Source organism: Ursus arctos, unplaced genomic scaffold, assembly GCF_023065955.2.
Source record: "Ursus arctos isolate Adak ecotype North America unplaced genomic scaffold, UrsArc2.0 scaffold_1, whole genome shotgun sequence".
In the NCBI taxonomy this organism is placed as follows: domain Eukaryota; kingdom Metazoa; phylum Chordata; class Mammalia; order Carnivora; family Ursidae; genus Ursus; species Ursus arctos.
Window position 1 is genome coordinate 86,461,110 of NW_026622763.1, and position 17,689 is coordinate 86,478,798.

Sequence of the window (17,689 nt, forward strand, 5' to 3'; positions counted from 1 at the left end):
AATATAAAATTCAAAGTATGAGAGCATTTTAAAACAACAAAATGCTTATTATAAAGTGATAAATACAATTAATAGGCATCAATCACCAGCATTGTACTCATCGAGATACATGATCCTGGAAATACATTAATATCCAAAATATCCATGAACTCCACACTTGAAAAGGAAGCATTTGGAGGAGAGAAGTTTGCCATCACCCTGAAAAGCCACCCAAGTAGGCAACAATGCTCATTAACTGATTAAAAACAACTTGCTAGCAGCTAAAAATGTTTTACAGCAATTCAAATCCAACCGCTCACAAAACAAAGATAAAAAAATGGCAAATAGAAAATCACTGATTGATTACCACCAAGGATTCCTTTTCAGCATAAAAATGCAGATAACTTGTTATCATTAAATTGCTACTATATGGATACAAGCACTTTCATTTTAGTTAGGATTAAGTACATTGTTTTCCAGTTGAATATAATGGGCTTAATTTACAGAACCTTATGTCAAGAGAACTACATTTCACAAGCTTCCAAATAATATATAATTTTGTTGTAACTTTAAAAAAAAAGGAAACTCAAAGGTAAAGAAGTAATAAAAAGATAAGAAGATGATCTTTTACAATGTAAATAAGGAGAAGACTTGGTATTCTCCAAGCTATTAAATATACTTTATACTTTAATTCTTGTAGCTATAGGAATGATTACAAACAAATGTTGGCAAAAGTAGATTAACATTGCTCATCTAAAATTGCTTGGATACATTTAAACAGGATTTCATGAAAGGATTCAGATAAAAACTGGAAAAAAAAAAACCCTTTTGTAAAGGTTGTGTAACTGATCCTAGGTACCCTTATGATAACTATATCAACAAATGTGATAATTAACACAGTTGCACTACGAAAATTGAAGTCTGGCCTCACAATCTAGCATAAGCAGAACTGTGTACAGTTTTAAGGAGGAGCCATTTGATTTGTAAGTTTTTAAATGATCTTTGGGACTGAGCTACTGGATAAAAGCTCACTGAAACAACAGCATTATGATATCCCATTTTCACATGTGTCTAGTAAATGGGCATGTTTATGATTTGGAAGACCTTAGCTCATGAAGATTAGGAATCTTCAAAATAATAATAGTAATAATAACATTAACACTTAGACTTTCTAAGTAAAACCAACAAATAACCAAATGTCTCGGGGCGAATTTCAATTCTTTTAATATATATATATATATATAGCTACAGATCTTTTAAATTCTTTTATCTATCTCTATATTCCAGAGAGAGTGACACTGGCCTGAAAAAGATGTATTTTTATGAAGCCATGTGAAACTTCTAAGTACTTGAAACTTTTAGTCCAATGTAGTATTCTGCAGTATTCTGCCTGAATGTGTATTGAGAAGAAAGAGTCTAAGCTAGTGCTAACTTTAGACCATTTATTTTAAAACTGCTTTGTGGGTAAAAAGACTAGCTCGGTGATTTAGACTCTGGTATCCACAGCACACACAGCACTGAAGTGACCAAACCTGTGGGGGTCAGTCTGAGTAATAACTTACAGGAATAACTAAGATATGTCTCTACTGTATCCAGTCAGATAAGCAACACATATTAACCTCATAATGTAAAAGTAACAGGCAACTTTCTTAATTGAGAGACTACTGTGTATAACGCACTGTGCCAGCTAACTTCTACAGAAATGAATACTACTTCTTGAATTACTTCTTGAAATGTGTTAGGGCGGTATGATAGAAGCTTTAGCTAAAGTTATTTTATTAATCCTCACAACAACCCCAAGAGACAAGCACCAATTTTCCCTCATTTACACATATAAATTCAAGCCTGTTCATCTCGGTCTGCTCTCCTTCGGCTGCAAAGATTACATCATTTCCCTGCCCTCAAGGAGATTCCAGTCACATGGAGGAGATAAGATGAACACAAGCAAGGGAGTCATGGTAAAACAAGATAGGAAATGATAAAGGCTTCCTCGTTTTTAAAGAAGAAATTACTCTTGGAGAAAAAGGGTCATTTGGTTTGAAAGAGTGATTGCACTGTCACGATGCTAATAGTAACCCAGACCCAAGAAAAATTAAACTTGGACATGAAAAGCAAATTGTGTATCTTTAAATGCTCTCACTGGGATTTACGAAGATTTCTGCGCCTTTTAACCAAATGACCTATAGGAGTAGGTCTGTTTATACATACTCCGCTATAGTATCTTTTAAAAAGAATATCCACTTTTCTTCTTGATTGCTCACAGGATAAAAGGGGGAAAAATGGACATTATTATGGTCTGATACATAATTGAGAATTCCAGATACACAACAGAGCGATGTACTTTGATGTAGGACACACAGTACCATGAGTATGGAATTCACGAAATTTCAGAACCATATTGGGAATTCACCAACACGTGTGGTAAACAGTAAACAAGTCCCTAGCGAAAGATCACTCTGGACCAGGTCAAGAGGGAGACACCCTGCAGTCAAGTCCTGCCATGAACGCATCTTCTGAACTGCCATCCTCAAATGAAATGCATTACTACTGCGTAATTACCATTTCAATTATATCCCTCACACACAGAGCAGGTTTATTTGTGATTTGCTTTAATTAGGTAATTTTAGTTTCATTTCTTTAGTAATTGATTTGAATACAACAGAATTAATAATTGCCTCATATCTCCACACACATTTCTTTTCAAACAAGGACTATCTGACAGCACTCAGACAGATGAAGAACAAAAATATCTAGTCATATTTTTGACTAGATGCAGTCATCTTGTGCTTTATTGGCAATGTTTTTCACTCTTTTCACTTTTTTTTTTTTTTACTATTATTACAGTTGTTGATTAAAAGCAGTCTCACTGCATGTCCTTCCTAGAAGACTATTTAATATAACATGTTTGTGGGATTTATTTCTCAGCTATTTGATTCAAGTTTTTTCTTATACTCTTTATATCTAACAGTAAAATAATAGCTACCATTCTTGTTTACTTACCACGTGCCAGTCGCCATTCTGGAGACTTTCTGTATATTCTTTCTAAAGCTCACCACTCCTCTGACAAGGCAGATATTAACGTCCCTGTTTTATAAACTGAGATGCCAAGAGAGGAAATATCTGGCAAGGGGTCACAGATCTGACATATAATACCAAGGCTCATTTTTTATACTATGGAGGAAGGGGAAAATTTATTCAATCCTGTAATTTTAAAAAAATCTATGCTTATTATTTTCTAGTGACAAATAAAATGCTTAAATACTGCCAGGAAGAATAAATTCCTCAAAGACTACTTAAATAAATATTTAAGTTCAAGTTTTAATGAGCACATTGTATGCTAGATATGAAAGCATTTCAAATAGCATAAAGTGTCTTAAAATAAAATATTACTTAAGCTTAAATAACAGGCTTAAAAACAGTTTGTTTTCTTAAGCAAGTTAAACATATACCCTGATCTTGTTTTTATTATTTATGGGCTCAGCAAACCTTTCATTCAATAATAATACACGTGTAAACTTCATCTCATGTCTGATAAATTTTTACTGCAGTATTATCACAAGGTTAATTTTAGAAGAGTGTTCCAGTGGGTAAAAGCCAACCTGGGAATTCTAAATCTCTTACAGAGTATGATCTTAAGAAAGTCTTTTAAAACACTCAGTGCTTGTGTCTTAGATACTTCAGAAGGAAAATGGAAAAACAACAGATCAGAGAACAAAAACTGGATGCAAAACCCCATCTCATCTGCTCAATATCAAGTTCCTTCTTCATTGCCACCTCCCAAGAGGGCAAAAAAAAAAAAAGCAAGCAAGAAAGCAAGCAGAAAAAGTTCTTAATGTTTCTGTCAGGACTCTAGCTTTCCCTAACTCCCTAATCCTTTTGCCACTAAAGTGAAGTAAAAAGGCAGCTGAGGGACAGACCAAAGTTTACTGCATCGATGATAATTCAGAAATACAACCTGTTGAGACGACACAGTGATAAAAGAGAAAAAGAATAGATTAGTCCAAAGTGGGGCCATCAGTAATACCACTGTTTACGACAGCAAGCAATCTATTCTAGGTGCTACCAACCTCTATACTGCTCCCATCGGCTCATCTTTCTAGACTGAAACCCGTAATACTCCAGTTCTTTCAACCAGTCCACCCCCATCATCTACTCTCTGGCTTTCAGATATCTGAAGATGTAAACTTTTTTCTAATGAATCTCAGTATTTATCATTTATCTTCTACCAGAAACTATTCTAACCTTATTGCCACATCCCTCATCATTCAAACAGGTAGCTTCTTTAATTAGCGTATAAATTCAGATCTTTATTTATACTTTCTGAAAGAAGAAAAAAAAAGGAGGGAAAGATCCTATTTTTCATTTGCCCTATTCCTGTTAGATCTAGGAACTCTAGTGAGTTCTGTGGCTTGACCCTCATTTCTGCATTCACCATTTGTATTTTCTTTCTTCTTGAACTAGCTCTCTTCTGTGTTTCCTTACACTTCACACCTCTGCTCTTCCCATTCATATGCCTCAAGTTATTTTCACAGGTCCTACTCCCATTAGCAATAAACCACAGTTGTCTTGCTCAAAACAGTGTGTCCTTAAAAGATTTAATATAAACAACAGCAACACTCAATGGAATTTTAAATTGATGAACATGAAAAAGAGACTAACGGGCTTTTTAAAGTAATGTTGATTATCATATACAGGGTACAAGTGTTAACTCACTCTACTCAGATTTATTTTGGTATCATTATGCTATGTCTCCTTACCACTGCCAGAAGTACACTGATAGGTACACTATTTACAGTGTCTCCTGCTATGAATGAATATCACTCATAAAAAAATGCAGAGTATATTACTTTGTTTGGAAATTCCACTGCATTTTAGCAATTAATACCTTATATCCAGACTAAAGCTAAAATAATACTCAAAGAGTCTATAGACACCATTTGTATATGAGACTACCTACCCCTGTTCAGTATTTATCATTAATGGCAGTAGTCCATTTTCATGACTATAATATCACTGAAATTTCAAGGATAAACCCATGTGATCAGAGCTATGCCTGGCTCTTTTATAGAAAATCTTCAGACTTTATTTCTTTGAGAAGATGTGTAACTGGATCAGGGTGTTTTTGTTTTGTTTTGTTTTGTTTTTTTAATTATGCAAGTAAAAGATCTTTTGTGAAAGATCCAAAAAAATATAGAACTATTTGGGATAAATGATAAAATGCCCTGTTTACCCTGCCATATTCCAATGTAAACTCTATCAACAATGTGATATTTCTTTCATGTCCTTATTCTTTGCATTCACACATCTGCACATACACAAGTGCACATACAAGGGCACATATGTTTTTAAAAGACATATGGCACTTTCTTGTACATACAGTTGTATGAAAGCAATTGTTTAGTTAACTAAAGCTTCTCTGATTTGCTGAAAAAATACTCTCTTCAAATTTGTTACCAGCTATTGTACTCAAACTGTGAGATCAACTAAAACTACTCAAATTCATCAAAAAAATTTATGCAAATAGTCTTACTATAATAATAATTTTGTAAAAATAATTCACTTTAAATTGTGGGGGGGTTGGGGGGGACAGAGGGGGGTCTTTCTTTTTTGTTTGTTTTTGTTTCCAAAAAACTGAATCCAAAAACTGTCATTAGGTCATTAATGTGTCATAGTTCAGACAGATGGTGGCGTGTAATTCATATTTTGAGAATTTAAAAACAGCAGACTCACAAAATATCTTTCTTTTTCTAGTTATCAGTTATGTCCAAACAAAATCTATAACTGCTTTCAAATATTTCATATTTCAAAACACTATATTAGAATCAGTGTTTTTAAAGTGTTTGAATTTTAAGGCAATACCTAAAAATGACTAGGTATTACTTGTTATAAGGTTTCTTTTCTAAACAACAAGGATCTTTATGAAAATGACCATGACAAAAAATATTTCATGTCACTGTAGAAATGATACCTCTTTAGAACTCAACTAGAAATTCTTAACATTAATTCAATGGAAGCAGAGCGATGTAGCACCTTAGCACTTCAAAATATGACCAAGCCCTGCATACTGATATCTTAGTAAGAAGAAAGTAGAGTTGACACAGCCAGGTGTAATAAGAACTATAACTTCCATGATAATAAGAGAGCAATGACAAAAATGTCAAAGGTGTAGACACCCAGAATGTTAATTTATTAGAACGTGACTTTACACTGATTAATTATATGCTCCTCAAAATATCTGGAGTGCATAAGAAAAGTTAATTGAAGCATTTCATTTTGTACATGCTACTAAAATTAGTTTTAAATAAGTGATAGAGAACTGATTTCAAAATTATAAGGATGTGGAATTCAATCTGTAAACTCTAAATGTGCTATCTAAAGATAATAGTAACGAAGATGATGATGGTGACTGTAAAATATTCATGGAAACATTGACATTCACTTGATTCCACTAAACATGACTGTATAGAATCAGAAAACTTAAAAGCCATTTAGAATCTCAGAAGTTATCTTTTGGGAGCTGATCTGAAAATTACAAAATCTTTTTTAGAGTGAGGCATGGTTAAAAACAACACATACCCAAACAGAGAAAATCACAAGTTAGTTAGGATTTCAGAATTATTTCAATACCTAAAAACTTAAGTTTTCAAATTTCCTCAAATAGGTCAGAAACACATTATTTAAATACATACATGCAACACAATCGTAAATATTTCCTTAATTCAACAAATAATTACTAGGGGCTGAAGTGATAGATAGGGCATGGTCATTTTCCTCAAAGATTCACATCTGGAAAATCTCCTGATTAGCTTCTTTGTAATCAATGTGTGGCCCCAAAATAAAGCTGTATGGGGGAAAGGGGTAGAAGGAGCCCAAGGTAAGGCTGGATCTCATGACCCTAAGATTGTGACCAGAGCCAAAATCAAGAGTTGGATGCTTAACCAACTGAGCCCCAACAAATATTCTTAAATTCACATTAAGTAATTAAGATCACCTTCCTTATTAACTAAACTCAAATACTATGATTTTCTATAAAATCTTCATTTGCTATCGTCAGACTACTTCAATGATATCATGAAACTGATGCAGTGTTTTTTCCTCTTGACCTATAGCGAGGACCACTTCTAGATCCCCAGCTAACTTAAGGCATCTTTCTTGGGTGGCAGTGCTATTTCCCATCTTTATTTAAAACTGATTTTAAGGCCTCTTAAATTGCTAACCCTATCACCTATCAACATTTCTTTGAATAGCAATTTGAATTTATGGTAATAGTAGTTGGGGTATCCTTACAGACATTATAAGGTTGCTCTTCTAGAGTTAGGCCATAAAATCAACACTTGACAAACCTAAAGCAAGAACATAAAATAACACTAAAGAAAATGAGTCCATCCTAGGCCAGCAAAACTGGCTGTAACCTGATTATATGTATTAATGTAAGTTAAAGACTGAATCTGGAGGATTTAACCAAAGACACTGAGGGGGAAAAAAATGACTCCCAGAAGTATTTTGGCTGCACAGATATCTACGGAATCTAAATCCATGTCCATCCAGGGGAGAAGGAATTAGACAAAGGACTTAACAGTAATGATACAATGGCAATGCTGTCTCTATTGTGATCCTAAATATATTAGGCTCTCCGTGTGATGCCACGAAACATGTGAATTATATAACTCCTTTTGTTGGGATCCTTTGCTCACCAAGTGACCTTTGCTGATCACCCAAAATAATCTCCTCAAGCCAGCTGGAGTGATCCAGATTCTCTATTAGTTGGTTGAGGTATTTTTTGCTTGTTTTATTTTTAATCAAGGTATAGACATAAACTGGCCTTCTGATTTTAAACACCAATTTTGTAAACTTGTTTAATGTAAGTCAATCTCTGAGCTATGGATCCACTCTAAGTGTGCTGCCAATCAAGTTTCAGAACTTGCAAGGCTTATGGCCAAATCCTACATATAATTTTTTTTTAAATTTTTTTAAAAGATTTTATTTATTCATCTGACAGAGAGGGAGAGAGAGCACAAGCAGCGGGAGCAGCAGAGGGAGAGGAAGAAGCAGACTCCCTGCTGAGCAGGGAGCCCTAGGCAGGGCTCCAGCCCAGGACATGACCTGAGCCCAAGGCATACACTTAACCGACAGAGCCACCCAGGCACCCCTATAAAAAAATTTTCTTGGGGAATTGTTATCCTGTGGGAACTTATCTTAGAAGCCTGTTGCATATTTCTCTCTGTTTCATTGTGCATCTTCAAATTTATACACTTTTGAACACCTCTTGGCGGTAAAAGGTGAGAAGCAATTCATTCATCTATAATGGATATAATTCATGGTAATATACCACACTTATTTGCTTCTAAATGCAATAGGATTATTAATATCTCAAAATATGGATTCATTTGAACCCTGAAAGACAACACCCCTCTCTACAAAAACCCTAACATATTTTTTGTGCCCCAGCATCAGCAGTGCATCACACAAAGTAACTCCCTAATAAATGTTTACTGGATCGATGATTGAAAGATGAAAAATCTCTCTCTAGAGAGTTCTGAATCTCCATATACAGGAAATCTCAGATGAAGTATTTCCATCATTAACATTCATTTGGAATTCTATGGTGTCTTGGGTAATAAGCACTTACATTTTTAAGATGGAGTTCTGTAATAGATATTTTGAGTTAATAAATATATTAATTAGGATTTTTTACATCATACTATGTCACACTCTAGGTAATTTATTTTTTTTTTAAAGATTTTATTTATTCGACAGAGACAGAGACAGCCAGCGAGAGAGGGTACACAAGCAGGGGGAGTGGGAGAGGAAGAAGCAGGCTCATAGCAGAAGAGCCTGATGTGGGGCTCGATCCTATAACGCCAGGATCACGCCCTGAGCCGAAGGCAGACGCTTAACCGCTGTGCCACCCAGGCGCCCCACACTCTAGGTAATTTTATCCCAACAGGCACAATATTATAAACTTAAAAAAATTAAGTAGGTTCTAAATCATTTTCAAATAATATATATCATGTATGTATATTTATCTTAGAGTTTTCAAAAAAGCTCTGGACAAAAGTATTAAGTATCTTGGCTATTAATGTGGCAGAACTGGCCAGCATGTAAATAACAAATCATTCCTCATATACTTTAAATTATATATTTATAAAGAAATAGGTATAAAGACAAATCATTATAGTAGAATCACTGGAGCATATGGTATATATTAGCTTTATGATTTTTTTAAAATAAATAACTATAAAAGTTAAGATATTAAATATGCTACAAAAATTTAAAGAGAAAGCCTGGTATATTTTGTTCAAAATTTGTTGAGTACTAATCCAACTTCTGAGACTAGCAAAAAAGGACTCCATTAAACAGAGAGAGGTCACTAAAACCTATACTCACACATTTCAATATTGAATTTTGATTTAATGGAGCAACAAAGAAAATAAAGTCACTGATCAAATGCTGGGACTTACTTATGAAAGAATTATTGTTAAAGACAGTAGCAAAGTAACCAAATCACAATCTACCTATAAGATTTCACTAATTAGGAAAATTCACACTCTAATCTGTCCATAAGCCTGATTGCTATCTTCTCCCAAATCTTACAGGTGATGCAAACTCTCTGGATCCAGAATTAAACTAAACTAAATCTTTTCCTGGAAGCCTCTCCAATATTTCCTATCCTCTTTGATGAACTTACTGCCATTTTATCCAATAATCTAGGGATCATCATCATGAACTTCCTTCTTTCCTTAAGCCTACTATCCAAGTCCTACCCACTTTGAGCTATGAAATATTTCCCAAATCCTTCTCTTCCTTTTTGTCCCCACTACCACTAGCTCTCACAACTTCTCACTCAAGCATCGCAATAGCTGTTAAAAATACTCCTGCCTCTAGACAGGTCCCCATTCGCAACCTTTTTTCCCCACAGTACAGCCAGTGTGATTCCATGACAATCAAAAGACAGAAGTCATCTCCTTTGTTAAATCCCTCGGCTTCCTTGAAAACGAAATCTAAGTTTTCTCCTATACAAAATATTCCATCATCTTGCCCTAATTGTCCAGAGGCATCTCTGGCCTCAAATCCTAGGCACCAACCTCACACTCTAGAAATACCAACCTGCTTTTATTTCACAGAACATGTGTTATTTCTCAGCTCTCATTGTGGATGCATCCTTTATACTGAAAAAGCCTTCCACTTCTCTCCTAAGTCCTTCCTTCAATAAGTTTCAGCTCAGCAGCCTCTCCCTCTAGGAAGATTTCCTAAACTAGTACCACTGTTCACTCCCCATAATAATCAGAACACTAAGCATACCACAGTATAATGCCCCGCTTAAAGTCTTTCAAACTAGAGCATGAGCTCCTGGAGAACGGTGTACTATTCACCTTTGGATTCTCCTTGCAGTGCCTGACGCATTAAAGGTAGCCTATAAAGTCGCTGAATTAATCAATTAGAATGATACAGCAACAAGGAAAACAGCTAGAATAATAATTATATAGTTTGTTTACTTCAAATTCAAAACAAATAAATTACCCCAAAATGTACAATCAGCAACAATCAGGCCTATAACGTGATTAGGTATCATCAGATAAGAATTTATGGTACTACCAAAAGTATCAAGCAAGGTGAAATTTTAGATGCAGACCTTCTAAGAAAGAATTCATTATAGATATGAACAGGTTTATCTATTAAGTGGACTTTTTCTTTACCATTCTTAATGACTGGTATCTTTGGAACACCAAAGGTAAGCAATGATTTTCTTTACACACAACCAAAAACATGAAACTACACTCAGGAAAAAGGAAACCCAATAAAAAGAATCTCTAACATACAGACAAATTCTACTTCTTTGTTAACCAAAATCTTCATAGATGTTAAATAACAGAAAGGCTTTCCTCCAATTTTTACTCTAAATTATTAGAAATCCCTGTCTCTGTTCCACATAGTAAAAAGGAAAGAGCAAAAGACCTGAATTTCAAACAGAAATGGATTTGAAAACAAACCCTTTTTATTATGAGTCACTGGTCGATGATAAAGTAACTTCACTGCTCTGAGTGGCAGCAGCAGTGACTCTCTGTTGGATCTCAGCACCAGGAACTGGGCTAAGGATTTTGTGTGTATTGCTTCATTTAAACCTCACAGCAGTCCGCTGAAGTAGGTATGGCTTATCCCTATTCTACAGATAAGGAAACTGGAGCTCAGAGACACAAAGTAACATGCCTCCAGTCACACAGAAAGTTGACAGCGGAGCAGGAATTCTAACACAGGCATCTATAACTCCAAAGCCCATATTTTTAACCACTTAACAATCTGTTGCTTCTGTGCCTCAGTTTTCTGTACTATAAAATGGAGTATGGACTCCGTGCTCAGCTTGGAATCCACTTGGGATCCTTTCTCTCCCTTTCCCTCTGCTCCTCTCCCCACTCCCTTGCGCGTGCTCTCTCTCTCTAAAATAAAATAAATAAATAAATAAATAAATAAATAAATAAATAAATAAAATCTTGAAAAAAAAATAGAGTAACTACTTCCCTCACAGAGCTCTTGTGGAGACTAAGTGAAATAATACGGATGCATCTAGCGTAATGTTGGACTTCCTATACATACTCAATAAATTATGTCCCCCGTCCTTTTCTTACTCCAGTGCTGATTAAACATTTATAATAAGGAATACATAGTTCCTAAATACTCCTTACCTCTTTCAAAGCACAGATAATATGAGTCTTGATTAATTCCAAAAGGAAAATACTTCTAGATCACTGAATATATTTGACCTAAACATATATAAAGGAAAAAAATCAAAGAAAAACAACACATTCTACCTAATTTTATGACTGTGGCCTTGCTATTGATCTTTCAGAACATCATAAGATCAAAATATATCAATATCTAAAGTTAGGAGAAAAGAGCATAGGACCCAGAGATCTCAATTCATTACAGCTTAAAGGAAGACTCCCAAAAGAACCTAACCAATCATGGTTACATTAAAAAAAATTGTACTTCCAGCGGGGAAGACAGATTTGAACAAAGACAGAGGCAATAAGGATAATACTTGAACAGTAAGTTGCCTTGTTTGTTGGAGACAGGCCTTTATTCTTATGTTGAAGTAGCCTAAAAATGCCAGGAGGGGGAAATGAGGGGCAAAGAAAAATATACAGCATTTCTGCTGTTAATTCTCTGCAAATACATACTTCCTTTAGTTTCTTTTTTTTTTTTCTTTTGGTTCATAACCATAATACTTACCTTTGATAGGTATAAAGAAATCAAATCAAACTTTTCTCTTAATTTCCCAACAAGTAAAAACTAAATGTATATTGGGTATACACATAAACCTAAGTACAATTCAAAACATAGTGAGTTTTTATATCAAGCCCATCTGGTGTTATATTAGGGTGTATCCCATGGAAATCCAACCAAGGGTGACTGCCAAACTAAGCTACAGAAGACAATTCAGAAAGCTGGCAAGTCCCACAACATAAACGATATTTTTAAAAGTGCATGAGAGCATCTGCTTAACAAGATTATCTGCTATCACTCCACCCTCATAATAACTCTCCTCTACTTCTGTAATTCAGTTTTGTCACTAAAACATGGGTCAGTATTGGACATGGCGGACACCCTGAGATAATGACATTATGGAGAGATATCAGTTAAAGTAATCTAAATAAACCACAAGGTACTATCACAGTTTTATGTCCCAATCCTGAACTCCATCCTGCTGTTAAGGGACCTAAAAGGCCAACCGATTTCTTCAGACCTCCATTTCTACATAAGAAAAATGGAAATCATAATATACTTCTGCTTCACTAGGCTCTAAAAATGGAAACTCGCTAAGAAAAAATAAAATGAATGTGAAGCACTCTGAAAAGAATAAACTAGATTCCCTGACCTGATTATTGGTCAGCGTCCTGTAAAACTAGAATTACTACTTCTTCCAATTCCATACATGCCACCTGGCCATCAAACTGACTGGTAAATAGTATTGACTGCAAAGTTGATCCATGGAAAAAGTTTTAAAGTAATAGAAACAAAATCTGTGTCACAATGTATCTTCATACCATTAACCATCTCCAAAGAAAATTTACTCATTGGCATTATAAAAGTAGAAGATAACAATTAATTACGAATTTGTGAACCTTAATTTCTTAAAATCGTAAGCAGCATGGGTAGATAGAACAGTTTGAAACCGATACTGAAGCAACTATGCAAGAACTGGAAACTGAGCTAACCCAGAAACAGAAGGAATCACAAAGTCAGTCTCATCTGATGGGCCAAAATACAATATGGATTATTTTTATATTGTTCTGTCTGAGTTGTCTGTCTCAGATTCTTAACTTCCAGAGTCTATTTTAAAATCACTTAACCCTGTGTATTTCCAGTAGCCATCAAGGCATATACTGTCATCCCTGACACCGAAGACCGTCAGCAGACTCAGTATGTACACTAATGATCTCAGGCAACAATGCCCATCTTCTTATCAAAGAGATGTTATTCCATAAGAAAAAGTCTAAAATTCTCTTAAGAAAATTCATTTCAAAACATAAGAAGGAGTTACTATAAAATGTTGAGATCGGTATTACCCTTCACTTGTTAAGATTTTACCTTACATGCTAAATTTTAAAACCAAAAGCTGCCAGACATTGTAACATTTTTTAGTTTTTCCCCAAGTCGCCGATGCTCTTTTCTAGCACTGTCAAATAATGATAGCTGCTGTCATTATTTTTTATACAATAGCTGGCAGCAAGATGTACAGACACCCTTCATCTTAGAAGAGTCATCAAAAACCTAAACAAATGACTAGGACCTTGTGGTAAAACTGACCACTTTCCTAAAACCAAAATAAGTGGGCTATCACAGGTTATTTATACTTTACTGCCAGAATGTTACTTTATTAAAAAAAAAAAAAAGATCAAAGGTTCTAATTCTTTTATTTTTTTTTCTAAGCTGTTTTAAAATAACTTTCTCCCTCTTATACATACAGTCCTGTCCTTTCCTTGCTGCTCCTGGAGGCTATCTTATTCTATCATAAAGGTGTTCCCATTTACTTTTGGCTTGAATACTCTCAATCAACACTGCAATTCTGTTTTTGGATGCAACGGCCCTTCAGGAAGTGTATTTGAAGATTTAAAAAAAATTGCAGAAAATAAATAAGCTATTTTCGTTTGATAAAGTTCAACAATGCATTTAAATGGATTTAGGAAAACCAATCATCTCAGACACAAGTGATTTGACAGGCCCTATACACACACACACACACACACACACACACACACATATTATTCCAAGTTACAGAAAAACATCTGAGTGACCGATTTTAGGTCTCTTGTTCTAAGTAAGAGACAAGAGTCCCTCTTTACCACTGTTTGCTTGGGCAATCTAAAATGCTGATATTCTCCTAGATCTAACAGAAAGGAAAAATGGGTATCTTCTCCATCTAACACCTAAGTGGGTAACCTAGATACTGTAAAGAGAGGCTACATAAAGGATGCAACAGACCGCTCTGAAGTGAGAGCCAAATATTTCACCTGCAACTCTTCGGAAAAGAACACGAAAACACATGCAGCTTAGCCAAAAACCGTATTAACATGGAATTGCCACAGGCTAGTAAGTTTGGGGGAAAAACAAAACAAAACAAAACTCTACCAAACAGAATTTTACTGTTGTTGGTCGGGTGAGAAAAGCGCAAATGTGAAAAGCACAGCTCTTATTTGTTCAAATTGATCATGCCCACACTCTGCGATGTTTACTTAAAAGAAATGAGTGAACTGCTTTTTTGGAGAGTACTTACAAAACCAGAATCAAATTCACAAGTAAAGGAGCCAATTAACAAGCATTTTCCTGCTGATATCCTAGTGGTGGCTAGGGGATGATAGCTAAAAGTCTATGATTATTCAAAGTTTCTCAAGTTCCTAAAGCCGATAGCTAAATTTTAAGTGAAGAGAAATTTTCATATCAATCTATCTTTTCTCTTTAGGAAATGAAACAAAAATTATCAGAGAAATAAAAATCTATTCTACCAAGGAACTAGGAACATTAAATGTTAAAATACAAAAATTGTACTGCCAACACTGCAGTAGTAGTATGACTTTTGTCAAATTATTGCCAACTAACCAAAAAACAAATTAATGCTACAAGATCCATCATAAAAGATTAACACTATAATTTAATTTAATATACATTTAGTCACTCACTATTAATTTTTCTTTCTATGTGATAAAGGAATTTCAACGACGGCTTCCAGAATGAAATCTCCTGGGAAATACTTCCCATTAATAAAAAGAAAACTTTTATATAAGTAAATTCATATAGTTCAATCAAAATTTCAAGTCAATAGCTAGAATCACTTAAAGTTAATGAGCTACAAAATGTATTCAATAATACTCTACATACGTTTGCTTATACTTCATAAGTCTTTACTATTTACAAAGCTAGTAGCTTTATAATACCTCAAGTTTTGAGAACTATAAGAGGGAACTGGAAAGAAAATTCGTTCTCTCTGGATAATCAGAATTAACTTGAGAATATGTTCATAGTTTAGTAGTTGATTCAGTTTCCCTTAGTTATTGAATCTTGTTTAAAAAAAAAAAAAAAAGGAAAGAAATTGCCTTTCCTTCACATAGCACCCAAATAGAAAACTTTTAAATTAAGTTATATTTACATATAAGTCAGATGTCCTTTCTACACAAGAATATAACACATACAAAAGTATAAGGGAAACACAAGATTTCAAATTATGTTTGAGGAGGAGTAACAGAGCATTTGCACTTAATAACTAAACATTATAATTAAGAGAAAACAAACCATATTCTTAATGAAGTAGTCTGTCTTCTGTCACGGACAGCATTTAAGTTGCTCTTTTATTATACAAAAACAATGTTTACTACATCAATGAATGACTCTTTATCAAAAATAGTAGACAAAACTTGTCTATTCCTACAAGTTCAAAACGTCCTTCCTAATTTTCACAGTACTTCTCTGGACAGTCTAAAACAAAACGCTTTCACTTTGTTAGAAAAATGGACTTAAATCAGGTTCATAAATTTTCAATTACACTTCACTTCCAAAGCTTTGGAGGAGAAACTTGCACATATTAAAAAAAAAAAAAAAGTAACACTGCAATTCTACCACTGATGGATTAGCTTTGTACCAAGGCAATACAAAATTATTTCATTTTTTTTTCCTGTGAAGAGTCCTTTGCAAGTGACTTGTTTCCATATTCTTTTATCCAACAACAACAACAAATCTAGTCATAAACCTGGCAAGTCAAAACAATAACCAGCAAAGTCTAACATTTCTTACCTGATACAGGTAAGCACCAGCTCCCAAATGCCACCTTGGGATAGGTCAGACTAGTAAGCAGGCTCATATTTTATGATACTAGAATGAACAGGAATAAATTTGTGTTGTTCTTTCTTTAGCAAAATCTATAGCAGCAGCTACACCACAAGGTGAGAGGACCCCAAAGACCTAACAAATTCAAGTGTGTCGCTAGAGAAATAGGAAAAAAAAAATCATAAAATGAAGACTTACTGCTTGTCATGTGACCTGGTGAGGCGTGCTGTCCATTGGGTGTGCTTGAGGTGAGGTCAATTGCCATATTGGAGTGCTCCCTTTCAGGTGAAAGCTCATTGTCACCTGCTTTTACAAAATAAAATCTTTTGGTCTCTGTTCATTGTCACATAATCTAATTACCAACTTTGCTTCATACATGCAGAGGCATGCATAGCCTTGAAACTTTAATGTAATACATTTTTTCCCTTAAAAGAAGCTATCAGGAACTATAATTTAGAAATATATAGTAAATGAATGAAATAATGAACAGCCACGACCAGCCCACAAAAAAAGAAAAAAAATTACAAAATTTGATTATCACAATAATCTTAACTGTAAAATAAGGGCAATTGGAATAGTTGATTTCTAAAGTATTTTCTGTTGAAAAAAATAAGTTTTCTTTTAACATCTCACTTAACGATTAAGCATAGAGTATTTATAATGAGCATTTGCCAAAACACTGACTATCAGAGAGCTGGGTGTTTAAAAGGAAAGTTGGCTAAAAAAAAAAAAAAAAAAAAAAGGTGAACTTAAGGAGCTTTCACATTATGTGTCAGAAAAATTAGGTTACAGAGTAGCAGTAAATATTTAGTACACACCATATTAGTAGACATATATGTAACCTGACTTACTCTAAACTTAAAGTAAATTAAAAAAACTCCAGTGCAAAAGTGCTGATCTGTTAAGCTACTTACTACTAACACACCATCATTAATAGAGTAGGTATATTCTTGTATTTCCTTGGTTTTGCTTCTGTGCTATTATTTTCTCAAACTCATTGAAAGGTGCAATTGTGAACAGAGAGAAGAGTATAGAATTCTTGATGAAAACATAATTCAGAAATTAAAATACAGGTAGCACAAACGTAATTTTATTACCAAAAACAAATTAATGAAAATGAATACTTACACGTTATATAGCCATCAATAGCCTCTGTTTCCATAGTCAAAGTGCAGTGCTGCAATACAAAAGATGATACCCTTAGCACAATGATTCCTTTCAGTATCTGCCATTAAATGCTTAACTTATTTAAAGCTCCAAGCAGTTAGCCCATGTTGCTGCTCCTGTAACCTGGGCCCAAGAAACATACTACAGCGTACTGTATGTGCTCATTTGCAAGTCACTGAACTCTTTCTGCAAATGATCTGATTCCTGCTGGAGATAGGATAGGAAA

At 34.4% G+C, this 17,689-nt stretch overlaps 1 protein-coding gene across 12 annotated transcripts in view; it reads right to left on the reverse strand.

The window, feature by feature from the left end:
• Nucleotides 1-17,689, reverse strand: part of IKZF2 (IKAROS family zinc finger 2) — a 155,237-nt gene that overhangs the window by 130,846 nt on the left and 6,702 nt on the right. For 6 of the 12 annotated variants that reach the window (XM_044381200.3, XM_048214227.2, XM_044381199.3 and 3 more), the window contains 2 exons: nt 17,425-17,473; nt 16,495-16,599 (listed from right to left, as the gene is read on the reverse strand). In XM_044381200.3, coding sequence (XP_044237135.1) covers nt 16,495-16,599; nt 17,425-17,458 — 139 coding nt within the window. In that variant the 5' untranslated portion in view covers nt 17,459-17,473. The other 6 variants (XM_044381198.3, XM_057304525.1, XM_057304535.1 and 3 more) reach the window with 2 other exon arrangements.